This window comes from Cyprinus carpio, chromosome B1 (assembly GCF_018340385.1).
Source record: "Cyprinus carpio isolate SPL01 chromosome B1, ASM1834038v1, whole genome shotgun sequence".
Taxonomy (NCBI): domain Eukaryota; kingdom Metazoa; phylum Chordata; class Actinopteri; order Cypriniformes; family Cyprinidae; genus Cyprinus; species Cyprinus carpio.
Genome location: NC_056597.1, coordinates 1,158,701 through 1,172,518, shown reverse-complemented (window position 1 = coordinate 1,172,518; position 13,818 = coordinate 1,158,701). Strand labels below are relative to the sequence as shown.

At 37.4% G+C, this 13,818-nt stretch overlaps 1 protein-coding gene across 1 annotated transcript in view; it reads left to right on the top strand.

The window, feature by feature from the left end:
* The window catches only part of LOC109046547 (dorsal-ventral patterning tolloid-like protein 1), a 45,194-nt gene that overhangs the window by 23,634 nt on the left and 7,742 nt on the right, over positions 1 to 13,818 (top strand). The window contains 15 exon segments of the mRNA XM_042716137.1: positions 1,097 to 1,177; positions 1,985 to 2,155; positions 2,239 to 2,357; positions 5,190 to 5,367; positions 5,888 to 5,993; positions 6,096 to 6,220; positions 8,097 to 8,212; positions 8,412 to 8,514; positions 8,651 to 8,767; positions 9,103 to 9,227; positions 9,230 to 9,253; positions 11,011 to 11,206; positions 11,305 to 11,430; positions 12,105 to 12,265; positions 12,402 to 12,582. Of these exon segments, the coding sequence (XP_042572071.1) occupies positions 1,097 to 1,177; positions 1,985 to 2,155; positions 2,239 to 2,357; positions 5,190 to 5,367; positions 5,888 to 5,993; positions 6,096 to 6,220; positions 8,097 to 8,212; positions 8,412 to 8,514; positions 8,651 to 8,767; positions 9,103 to 9,227; positions 9,230 to 9,253; positions 11,011 to 11,206; positions 11,305 to 11,430; positions 12,105 to 12,265; positions 12,402 to 12,582 (1,929 nt within the window).

The window sequence follows — 13,818 nt, the reverse complement described above, 5'->3', positions numbered from 1 at the left end:
TAGCAGGAGAACTGATGCGTGTTTAAACCAGTCAGGATAGGTCTTTCTTGGATATTTCCAGATTCATCAGGATGCTGTCATGGAGACACACACTTGTATACCTGCCAGTGTAATGTGCATGAGATAGAGGGTTTGTGCGCACATTAATCCCAAAGCTCAGACTTTTCCTGTGTCTTGGATTCAGAGTATTGTTTGTTCCTCACTTTCCTGTCCCCATCAGAGAAATTCCAGAGAAAGAGAGAGACAGAGTAAATGTAAAAGTAAGATAGCAGAGGAACTGACATGTGTGAATAGAGATGTTCAGTGAGAACCCTGGGAGTGAAAGTCAGGAGTAGGTGAGATGTTGAATGAGGGAGAAGAGGCTGGTGATTGGGGGATGAGGAGAGGTCAGGACAGATAAAATAGGTGTGATAATGGCAGAGAGCTGGTGATGGAAGTTTCTGGGCTCACTGACTGTGTTCGTGTAACGTTATAATGGCACCAGTTAAACTTGGTTTAAAGTAATAGTTAACTCAAAAATTAAAATTCTGTCATTAATTTCTCACCCTCATCTCGTTCCAAACTCCTAAGACCTTTGTTCATCTTCAGAACAGAAATTAAGATATTTTTGATTAAATATGAGAGCTCTCTGACCTTGCATAGACCGCAATATAACTGAAATATTCCCAGGCCTAGAAATGTAGCAAGGACATCGGTAAAACAGTCCATGTGACATTAGTGGTTCAACCACAATTTTACAAAGCTACGAGAAATCTTTTTGTGCACAGAGAAAGCAAAAATAACTACTTTATTTATTTTACATTTCTGGGTCAGGGAACATTTCAGTTATGTTGCTGTCTATGCAGGGTCAGAGAGCTCTCAGATTTCATCAAAACATTTTTTATTTGTGTTCTGAAGATGAACAAAGATCTTACGGGTTTGGAACAACATGATGGTGAGTAGTTAATGGTAAAATTTTCATTTTTGGGTGAACTGTTCTTTTAAGGAAAGTTTACTCAAAGTGTAGCAAAACACGCACACAGTGTTCTCATAAAATTTAAATATCACTTTCACAGCATTCTCAAAATAACTCCCTTGTATGTTTTGTTTCTATCAGGTGGTCTAGGAGAGCATAATCCCAGTAAGAAGAGAGGTTCGTTATATCTGTTGCTGGACAGAATACGACAGTTAGGTTTTGGTAAGTTCAAAACACTGGATTGTTTCTCAGCTTTTTTTCTTATTTACCCCACAGCACCATTAGCAAAGCCTCAAGTACCCCTCTATCAGCATTTAGAATTAGCATTAAATTTAGTATTGTTCACTCTATCTATTTTATCAATTCATCTTGATCAATTAATCATTTATATTATTGTGAATGATTCATCCACGTGTACTGTGCTGTATGTTTCTTTTTATGTATTTTTTTAGACCTAAAAAATGTATAACTCATAACTCAATCATTTGTATGTAGGACTTCTCCAAAAGCATCAAACCCCATCCCTTTCTTAAATTCGACCTACACTAAAAATTCAATACAAGTACAATTTCTAACAGCTCTGAGAGCAATTATTTATAATCTTTCTCCTAGAAAGTCCTAGCAGCAAATGTATTTAATGTGAACAAATGTAAAATGATTTGCATCTTTTGTATGACTGATTTTAATTATAATGAAACCTCAATAATTATGAAATGCCCCAACAAGACTCACTATAATTTGCACAAATGTAAGATTTATTCTACTATTTTGGGAAGGTGTTGTGTTATTTAATGAATGCAGATTTATATGGTGTTTGCATCCATGCATGTATTTTGAGGAATACAGATCCTGTGTTTATAAATATCTAATAAATAAATATCATAATTGGTGATTTTTATTGCACTGTAATCATAACAATAATGCTGTCATATGTTGGCAGGATGAATTTCATTGCAGTAAGAGCTTGTGCACATGTATGTTTAACATTTAGAGAATAAACTCTCAAAAAAGGCTCTGTCTGTGGTGTAGAGTCGTGGCCAGTGAACAGCAGTAAAGATGTGTCGAGCTCCAAAGCTGGAGGGAAGAGTGTAAACAGCGGCAGAGGTGTGAAGTCTCGAGTGCCACGTGCTGCCACATCCCGAGCTGAGAAGATCTGGCCCGGAGGAGTCATCCCTTACGTCATAGGAGGCAACTTCACCGGTAAGGGGACCTGAGTGTCTCTGTGTTTAATATAAGTTTATGAATGGGTGTGATTTACACAATGATTTCTGTATGTTTTTCAGGAAGTCAGAGGGCCATGTTAAAGCAAGCAATGAGACACTGGGAGAAACAGACATGTGTGACATTCATCGAGAAAACTGATGAGGAGAGCTACATCGTCTTCACCTACAGACCCTGCGGGTTTGTATTTGTGTGTTCTCTATAATTATATAACATTATAAAATAGTAATGCACACACTGAAACTGTGCCATCCATCACAACACTTGTGCTTCTGACACCAAGCTACTCAGTAATGGTGCCTAATGTTGGCATTGGTGTTTACATCCCAAGTAATTTAACTTAGTTTCTTCTTGACTCCACTATCTACATTTGGTTTATTGATCAGAAGTTAGAATGAATCAGTTCACATTTATGATATTTGAAAATGAAATCACTGAATTGAAGTCAGTTCCACTTTGCTTTCATACTAATATTATAAATCTTATTGTGAATGATTATTCGCTGCATGTTTCATTTAAAATGCATGAAACACTTCAAGGTTGGCTACCAGTTCCACTTTGCTGGGGTACTATCTAAATTAGAGATTCTTTACCCCTGGGCTCTATTAGTAGTTTGCATGTACTGGATGTAAGAAAGGTTGAATGAAACGCTGTGGTCATTAAGGAACACACTCAGATACTCAGCTCTCATTGTTATGAGTGTATCCTGTAGAGTGTGTTTAAAACAAAGGTATGTGTGTGTTTGCGAGAGCGAGGGAGCGAGAGTCGACTGAGATGACTACAGTCGGCCTGGCTTTCCTTCCTTCCCTGTTACCACGGTGAGCAAACCGCCCATTGTTCTTAGGAATGGAATCCTAACAGTGTGTTAACAAGGAAGAGAGAGAGGGAGAAGGGAAGACGGAAATCGCATAAGTCTAGATAAACATTGTTGGCGATTGTTCGTATCTGAAAACTTGGCTTTTAATTGATTATTTGATCACATATAACATTGTTTAATATGACACAACACCTGATAAGAAGGGTTTTAACCACTAATAGAAGTGTTATCAATCTATGAATGTTATGGAAACTGCAATGAAAAGGAAACTGAGGATGTTAAATATCTCTGTGGGAATGATGCTGATGGAAGGTGAGGTGAAATAATGAGGCAGATCCAGACAGATTACAGAGTAATAGGCAGAATGACCACTGACAGAAGGACAAGGCTAGATTAGAGTGGAGGGGAGAGAGGTAGTGAGGGCATTACATCATAATATCCATCTCAGTGCGGTCATATCTGTTATAATCAGCAGACGTCATTCAGATATAAACCTGCTGACAGACCAACACAAGCAATGAGTGTTAACCTTCTACTCAACTCTGTGTGCTTTTTAAGCATTTGGCACATAGCTTGGGCCCATGTGTGTATGTTTGTATTATGAGAAAGTGTTGACAGGCTTGATGTCTTATTCTTTTGCACAAATAAGCATTAAGTATAAGGATATCTGTCACTAGTATTCAATTCATTTCAGTTTAACTCAACTGAATTTATTAATTTTATAATACAAATGGTTCCAAAGCAGCATTACAGAAAATAGATACATTTTTGTTTTGGTTAAATATTATTTTCTCTTTTATGATCTAGATTGGTGAATGTGTTTTATTTTGAGTGTTTCCTTTTATTTGTATGAATATCTCTCTGTGTTCATATGTGTCTACTGCACACTATCAATGTCTATGAAATGAGGGATTAAGGTGTTCTAATCCAAGTTATAAATAGTGAGCGAGTGGAATCGAGATTACTGCTTTGTTTGTGGGTGTGTATGAGTGTCTGAGACATGCTTAATGGTGGACTATTGAGATTCCATCTGGATTCCCTGAACTCTGACTTTACTGGTTTGACTTTACTTTGGCCCTGTTTCCACCTTGTATTAAGATTGTGTTCGGATTTCACCAAGGCCCTAACATCCCTGCACCTTAAGCACTGGCAGCTTGTAATCAAATCACAAAACTGCATCTTAATATCAGTTGGAAACAGGACCTTTAGGCCAATGTAAATCTCTGAAATCACAAAATCCTCAACCACTGCACACTGCACAAACACTAAACTCTTCTTCGATTGGACAGCTCATTCCATACAGCGTAAGTGCCAACATGCTATTGTTATTCAGAAAAACAATTGAGAGAATCAAAATGAACTGCACATCAAATACAGTAACTGATCTGCATATGGAAACATAGCTGACCAGAGCACAAACTTTAGAGTCAGCAGATTTGTGAGGCTGCTGGCAATATTTCTGTTAATAATAATCGGATTTGCGGGCTTGTACAAACACCAGCTAGTGAAACAATTCACCTTAATGTGCCAAATATTCTCACCTGCTTACATGCACACAATACAGAGCAACTTGAATATAACTTTGATACAATTATTATGCCTATATTGTAATTCTTTTCCACACAATATTGCATCAATACTTTCGACAAGTCGTTCTTAACTGGTGAGTCATGAAACCTACACATGGGGTCATGGACAGCAAGGGAAAGAAAATGAACAATTTTTATGTGGAAGTAACCACTAGATGCCCAATTTAAAATCTGGGTTCTTAAGCAAAACCACTGCTTTAGACTGTCTTTTGGCACTTATTTTGGGACCCACCTGTTTCTTTCTCTTTCCTCTTTGTCTCTTCTGTGATTCATTGCAGTGGCACTCAGTCAGAGATGAACATTGTGTGCTTATTTGTCGTTAAGGAAACAACACAGCAGGAATCTGGTAGCTAACCCCAAGTCACCCTAATTACCGTTAATCAGCTCTCATCATTTCACACTATCTGCTGTTCACCCCACATTAAACTATGTTACCCCAAACAACTAAGCATTAGTTCAGCTCACCTCCCATCACCCCCCTCATTACAAACATTGACACTTCTGTGACATAATCAGAATCTGAGTTATTCAAGAGTGGGGTGAGCCAACAAGATGCTGACATTTCAGTAATTACTGACTTTTAACATTTCATTTATTGGTTGTCAAGTGTTGCTCTTATGTCGGCCGTCGTGGCAATGGTCCCCAGGCAATATCCATTGGGAAGAACTGTGACAAGTTTGGCATTGTCGTTCACGAACTTGGACACGTAATTGGCTTTTGGCACGAGCACACACGACCTGACCGTGACGATCATGTGACCATCATTCGGGACAACATCCAGCCAGGTACTGCTGGTTCAATATGACTGCATTCACACAGCTGCAGAATATGGACTCAGTCTTGGTTCATAAATACAACATTTTAACAAAAAATTCTTAACAACATTTTTTAAATAAACTACATTGATAACCAAATAAGCAAAATTATTTCCCTACATTTTAATGACTTAAGAAAAGATGGAAATGGTAAAATTGGAGATATTTTTAATATTCACTCATTTCCCCCCATCAATTAAAAGTACTTTTTTATTATTTTGTTTAACTAAATTTGTCTCAGTTATAATAAGAATTTTCTGTGTTATTGAAATCACCAGCTTTGGTACTTAAGTTAGTTATTGGTGCAGTTGTTACAGGAATTATTCATGGCTATCACAAGAATAGAAAAGACTTGACTCCCAGTTATTTCTTCATGCAGACAATATATGAGGTGCTGTTGAATGAACAGGACGATTCGAGAGTCACAACTGTTAGTAAATAAATTCTAAATGCTATCTGTTTTAATAAGAGTGTATATGTGCACACTTAGGTCAGGAGTACAACTTCATTAAGATGGAACCAGGGGATGTCAACTCTCTTGGTGAGCCATATGATTTTGACAGCATCATGCATTATGCCAGAAACACTTTCTCCAGGTGAGACTTCTGTTACACACTAGGAATTTCCCACCCATTCATTTAATTCAGAACATTCTATACAAATATATATGTTCTCCTTTTTGTCTTTCTCTTCTGTAGAGGAATGTTTTTGGACACAATTCTTCCCTCTCGTGATGAGAATGGTGTCAGGCCTGCTATCGGTCAGAGAACTAGACTCAGCAAAGGAGATATATCCCAAGCCAAGAAGCTATACAGATGTCCAGGTAGGACTACAGTGTGTCTGAGTGCATATGAGAGAGAGAGTGAAAATTTAAATGAAGGAAACCAAGGGTGTTAACTGCAGGAAGATGACCTCACTTTATGTGCAGATAATTGTTTCTAGCCAATATAGTGTCAACTTGCATGAGATCATTTGTTTTTCTCAGTTTTATGATGCACATGAGCTTCTTACAGTGGCTCAGTGGGTAGCACTGTCACATTACCGCAGATCCCTGGTTTAAGTCCCAGCTAAGCTAGAAGACCTTCCTGTGTGTAGTTTGCATGTTCTTTCCATGTTGACAAGGGTTCCCCTGGGTGTTCCGGTTTCTCCCACAATCCAAGACATTTGGAGTAGGTGCATTGGAGACACTAAATTGCAACCCTACATAGGACAAGTGGGTCAGTGAATGGATGGATGGATGTGTTTTTCACTCAGGAAAGAAAAGAGGGCCACCCTGACATTTTAGGGACAAAGAGCATGATAAGACCCTCTCGCTCTACTGCCTATGTGTGTGTGTGTGTCCATGTGAGTGGCATATAAGTGTGTTATTTTACTATTGTGAGTTTATGCACTACTAGTGAGGGTGTGTGTGTAAATGTGTGACACATGGCCTACTACACATACAAAGACAAAGCTCTCTCTCTTCCACAATATTCACTGTCTGTGACAAAATTTGTAGACTGAAAGCCCACTTTTATTAGACAGTTTGCCAAAAAGGAAAAGTGTACCCAGCATTTCCAGACTTCAGACCTTTTTTGTGTGAACACAAAAGAGGTCTGTTTTTTCCCTTCAAGGTAGAAGGAGGAAAAATTATCCAAGAAAGACACAAAGGCAAAATGATACTAAAAGATTTATAAAAGTAGCCCAAATTACTTTTTTGGTCATTTTTGGTTATGAATGTGTAAATCACCATTAACATTTTTTTGTATGGGAAATGCAGCTTGGACATTATGCCCAACATCTGCTTTTATGTTTGGGTAAAAGAGAAAAATTAATTGACATGGGTGACATGATAAATTATGTAAATAATAATAAAATAAATGATGACATAATTTTAAATGTAAGTTTTGGAAACCACTGTTGTAAGTCCAAAGTTCCTGTCTCTGCTGTTAAATACAGGTTGTGTCAAAGTTTACTCTGAAATAGGGATGACTATCTTCTCCCAAGCCAAAGATAACAGCTTATCTGCTACACAACTCTGCATTGGATTATTGTGTGACTTGACTACGTCTTTATATTTCCAAAATTGACACCCAAAAGCACTTCCATACGCAATCACTGCCCAATGAGCTGTGATGAAAAACAGAGGCCTCTAAGACAAATGTTTGGCCAACCGCTACATCGCTAATTGGGAGGAACATTTGGCAAATGTTAGCAGATGATTTGGCTTCTCTTGAACAGAGAATCTGGTCTCCTATCCTGCACTGTTTGGCTCCTGAGATCTCATTAGAACAGTCAATAGGTCTTTGTTACTTCATTGTGTGTGTGTGTGTATCTGTTTCCTGCACTGCTATTTAGCGGTGGCGCTTCGCCACTGCTGACTATACAGTGCTACGATACAAGAATTTTTAGCCGAGTTGTGAACATCTTTCTATTGTGTTGTCTTCGCGGCTGCATGAAAAAGCAAACATATTTCACATCCAGTGTAGTCCGATTCATGAGCGAGTGACTGTTTAGTTGGTACTTTTAATGAATTGGTCAAAAGAATCACAAGTAAATAGTCTGAATCAGTCTAACGAATCATACACTAAATCTTTTAAAGAGTTTACTAACTTAACATCTAATTAAAGTTACTTATTCAAGTTTTTTTTAATATATATAATGGATTTTCATTTTGCATTAAACTCATTAATTATGTTATTGTGTTGGTCTCTATCCAGCATGTGGTGAAACACTGCAGGACTCAGTGGGGAATTTCTCATCTCCAGGATATCCTAATGGATACCCATCATATACACACTGTGTATGGAGGATCTCCGTCACACCTGGGGAGAAGGTAAGACGCTTCTGTTTGTTAAGTGTGTAACTTTACAAAGGTTCATTGTACTGAACTGTTCCACATTTATCTGTATCTGCACTTTTTAATCCATTTCTTCCTGTAATTGTCTTGACTACGAGGTTGTAGATAAAGAAACGCTGATCTAATGTGTGAAGTTTGTTGTAAATGACAGCTGCATGTGTGCTGCCCATTTCAGATAGTGTTAAACTTCACCACTATGGACCTCTACAAGAGCAGCCTGTGCTGGTATGACTACATTGAGGTTCGTGACGGATACTGGAGGAAAGCGCCATTGCTGGGTACATACATGCTGGTGGACTCATCACGAATAATATGAAATATATTAAGTGATAATATGTATTACCAATGCAATGCATGCTTATGGTGTACTATTATTTATTGTTTGTGTGTGTGTGTGTGTGTGTATCTGTGCAGGTCGCTTCTGTGGTGATAAAATTCCAGAGGTGTTGGTCTCTACCGACAGTCGGATGTGGATTGAATTCCGCAGTAGCAGCAACTGGGTTGGAAAGGGATTCGCAGCAGTCTATGAAGGTGTGTGTGTTAGGGCTGTCTCAATATCAGATTTTTACTACACATTTTTTAGTGTTCCCAAAAGATAACAAAAGATAAAATTACCGTGATGTCCATAGAAATTTAGAAAAAAAAACAGCCAATGAATCACACTCAGAATACAAGTGTAGGCATGTGGAGAGAGTTTGTACCCATAACACCTGGTCTTTTTTGCAGAATCTTCCTTCTTCATTTTCTGATTTATGATAGGTGTAAACCATCATAAGCAGTACAACACGCATTGAAAATAGCATAAATATTGCTGTTGACAGAGTAAAAGTCTAATTCTCTCTCTTTCATTGCTATGTGTCTGGCAGCAATATGTGGAGGGGAAATCAGTAAGGACTCTGGACAGATTCAGTCTCCAAACAATACACATAACAACACCCCACATAAAAAAAATGTGTGTAGAATAACACAGTCCCAGAGCTACACAGTGTGCTTGACCTTAGCTCTCAGGTCTTTGAGGTGAGGTTGTCTCCTCTCTTTTGGCTGTATTCTCTCAATTTATTTCCAGTTAATTTCTGTTTTCACTTTAGCCTTCCTCTTTCCTTTTTTTTCTATTTTTCCCTTGTCTTTTCATTCTTTCATTCTGAAATAAGCAGCAGTCATATTTAAAGCATTTTAAATATGCAGTTTAAATTAATATTGAGTGCTGATTGATGTTCATTGGATTTTTCCCCATCGAGGGGAAATAATGTAATACTCTGTCATTTATATGTATGGTAAAATGTATATTTTTATTTGTGTAAGTTTACGTTCAAAATAACCACAAAATGTCATGCCTTTGAAAATTAAAGAGGACAACAGAATGTGCTGCTTTAGGTCTCGGTCTCCTTAAGCATCTTTCTGGCGCATGCCACAAACATGAACCACAGCGAATACTTGTCTTTTAAAAGGCTTCATTTAGAGTAATTGATGTTAAATGCATCATATAAGTCACTTTGGAATAAATCACAGTAGGCCTATGTATCATGATAAAAAAGCAACTTTACAGTCTGGAAATATAGGCTATAGCAAATTATTTTGCGGACCCCCTATCACTTTAAGAACCTCTTGTCTACACAGAAGAAAGCCTTGTCTAGATTCTGCCCCGGGATGAGTTGTGTCAAGCTCTTCATTAGTTTAATGAAATGTAGTTGCAATAAATGCGTTATGAATCCGTACAGCTGCAGCAGTGGAGGACTATTATTCTGTTGCGTGATACTGGGGAAGAACTGATGACGGCACAGTTTGATCTTCGGCTGACCAATCAGCAGAAAGGGGTGTTTAATTCCCGCCCACGTGTAGAAATCGAACATTCAAGCTATTTATTCGTTTTTGTACCCCTAAACGAAATACAAAAATTTAAGCTGAAGATTTTTACTAGACATTTATCGTGACCAAAAGATAACAAAAGATAAAATTATTGTGATGTCCATAGAAATTTAGAAAAAAAAAACGCCCAATGAATCACACTCAGAATACAAGTGTAGGCATGTGGATTGTACCCAGAACACCTGGTCTTTTCTGCAGAATCTTCCTTCTTCATTTTCTGATTTATGATAGGTGTAAACCAGCATAAACAGTACAATATGGTTTTAATAAATAATATGGTTTTTAAACACGCATTGAAAATAGCATAAATATTGCTGTTGACAGAGTAAAAGTCTAATTCTCTCTCTTTCATTGCTATGTGTCTGGCAGCAATATGTGGAGGGGAAATCAGTAAGGACTCTGGACAGATATGGTTTTCGTTTTTCGTTTTTTGGAAACTTTTTTTTAAAAAAAACGAATGAACGAATGATACATGGATTATGTTAAATGTTTATGATATAAATGCACAAATCTTTGTCAAGTTGAATTTCCTGAAAGACTGCAGGTATGTGAGGCCAAAACAAAGGCATGTTTGATTATTTACCTTAAAACATCAGAATGTTGTTACAAGTCATACCGTAAGTATGTATGCAGACCATTGTGTGTGTCAGTAGGTCAAAGGTGTCGAATTGTTCAGAGGGAATGAAAACACACTCTCTGCCTTTGTACACATATTCACACTTTCTTTTGCATGCATTCAGTCTATAAAGAGCAGGACGTGTACCAGACCTGAGAGCCTGGCATATAATATACACAGAGACGCCTGAGATCCTGTTTTTATTGGATTGTTTCCTATGCACTAACACCTACGGTGCCATAGACATGCTAACGCCATTAACACATACTGTATTGTGCCTGTGTTTGTGCAGATCGAGAGGCATGACAGCTGTGCATATGACTACCTAGAAGTTAGAGATGGACTAACTGAGAACAGCCCTCTGATTGGTCGATTCTGTGGCTATGACAAACCTGAAGATATCCGTTCCACCTCTAACACCCTCTGGATGAAATTTGTCTCTGATGGGACGGTTAATAAAGCAGGCTTTGCTGCAAACTTCTTCAAAGGTACACACACATGTAAACAAAATAGTGCTATCAGATGCTAAAGAGATGGCTCTTGTCTGTTCAACTGATGTTACTCTGTGTCCATGTTATTAAAACAGAGGAAGACGAGTGTCTGAAACCAGATAATGGGGGCTGCGAACAGAGATGTGTTAACACACTAGGAAGCTTCAAATGTGCCTGTGATCCTGGATATGAACTGGCCCCTGACAAGAAGAGCTGTGAAGGTAAGAGAATGTTTGTGTGTGAATACACTGCACACAGGTGCATCCGTCTGCCTGACTCAAACATGCTCAGCGGATACTCAAGCCAAACTGACTGGTTTAGGAAAACATCCACAGTCAACAGGAAAACAACAAGAACAAACAGCACTTAGTCGACGACACTCACTTTGCCCAGAAACCACATAATTTCTATAATTAATAAAGTATAATGTGTTATAAAAACTGTGCTATAGTGTCTGTTTATTCTAATTCTTATTAGTCTGCCAGAGAATTTTGCACTTTTGTGTTTTTAAAGCTTTGTTCTCAATGATTTTATCAATCATTACCTAAAATAAAATGTCTTAACTGTCTTAAAATAAAATATATACTTAAAAAAAATAGTTACTTATTTTGATATACTAAAATAACTAAAACTAAAATGTTATTAAAAATTTAGTTTGAATTATTAAACACTATATAGACACATAACCAAATAACCATAACCAACTAAAATAAAAACACATAAAGACAAAAACTAATAAAGTGACAAAAACACACAAGTTTACATTTTTTTTTTACCAAAATTAAAATGAAAAGAGAAAATATAAAAATAAATCGAATTCAAAATATGAATTAAAAACTTTAATAGCATTGGTGATACTTAAATAACACTGGTTCTCATTCTTTTTCTCTTTTAGCTGCATGTGGTGGCTTGCTGACTAAGTTGAATGGCACAATTACTACCCCAGGTTGGCCTAAGGAATACCCTCCCAATAAGAATTGTGTGTGGCAAGTGGTGGCTCCCACTCAGTACCGCATATCCATGCAGTTTGAAACCTTTGAACTAGAGGGAAATGAGGTGAGAATCTCCAGCTGTGTGTGTGCATGTATGGGTGTGGGAGAGTGTGTTATTGTTTGTGTAGGTAGATATACAAATGGACAGACAGAAAGATTGATGTTTATCAGTCCGGTATTTGTATATTTTATTTGTGCAGGTGTGCAAGTATGACTATGTTGAAGTGCGGAGCGGTTTGTCATCTGACTCAAAGCTTCATGGGAAATACTGCGGTACGGAGGTTCCTGAGGTTATCACCTCCCAGTACAACAACATGCGAATCGAGTTCAAATCCGACAACACAGTCTCCAAGAAAGGCTTCAAAGCTCATTTCTTCTCCGGTAAGACCACCGTGTCAGTGCTATTCATTTGAAATGGAGATTTGGACGTCTTTAGCTATGTTTTGACACCTCCACCCAAGCTCGCTTGTATATATGAATTTCATAATGTAAATTTCGAAAGCTTTTCAAACATTTACCGAGGTGAAATGCCCCCTCTCTTTCTCACGCGACTATATCATGAGAAGTTCTGTGGGTTTGGTTAGAAACATTCAGGCTGTACAAAATGATTAATCTAAACACTGGAATCTGGATTTAAGCACAGTTATGATTTTAATCTGTTTGGATGCGTGATTGTCACTTGTAAATGTAAAATATAGATGTTTTGGGGTAAATAACATCTGGAAGTGTTTGTAAACTAGTTGACTGTGTAATTTGTAAAATGAAAAGTGCACTGAAACTTTAAATGTGTGTGAATCAGGGCGTTTTCTTCCACAGACAGGCCCGCTCACTGCAAAGAGCGCCTCTTTATATTTTTGTCCTGCCAGGACATTGATAATGATGTGCCAGATTTGATTGGCCAGCAGGTCATGTCAAGGCATGTTTCAGGTACAGCCTTCTCTCCCCTGATTGATTTTTTTTTTGCAATGGATTTGCCCTCACATCTGAGGTGACTTTTAGAATCCATTAATCTTCTTGAAAACTGGGATCTGTCTCTGTGGCAACAAATGTCTCATTTGTTGAACTTGCATGATAATAAGATTGTATGACAGTCTTACAAATGGTTGAATATTATTTGCAACCATTTTTATCCTACACTTCACATGATTCAGTTTTTTGTCTAAAGAGCTCACAAACTAGTAATAAACTAAACATAAGTAATACATATGTAGAAGATTGATATGACAGTATTATAATGTCATAATACTCTATAGAATCTACAAGAAAAAGAAAAAGATATATTAGTTTGTGTATAAATGTTTTTAATATCTGCTGAAAATAGATCAGAAGTTAATACCCCAGTCAATTTCATGAAACAAGCACGTCAGTTGTGAACACTTCCTCCCCCGTGCAGTGAATCCGTTTTTATTAATCTCACACCCATGAGACTCAAACTGGTTGGCAAAGGTACAAAGAAAAATAGATTTTCTGATTCCAGAAGATGAACCAGATAAACAACATAATTGTGATTAAAACTAGATCATCTCTTTGACAAGGGGATAACAACATGTTATTTATTATTTTGAATTATAGTAGGATTAATATTACTTTCTAAATATAAATGTGCTTTTGCCCTCA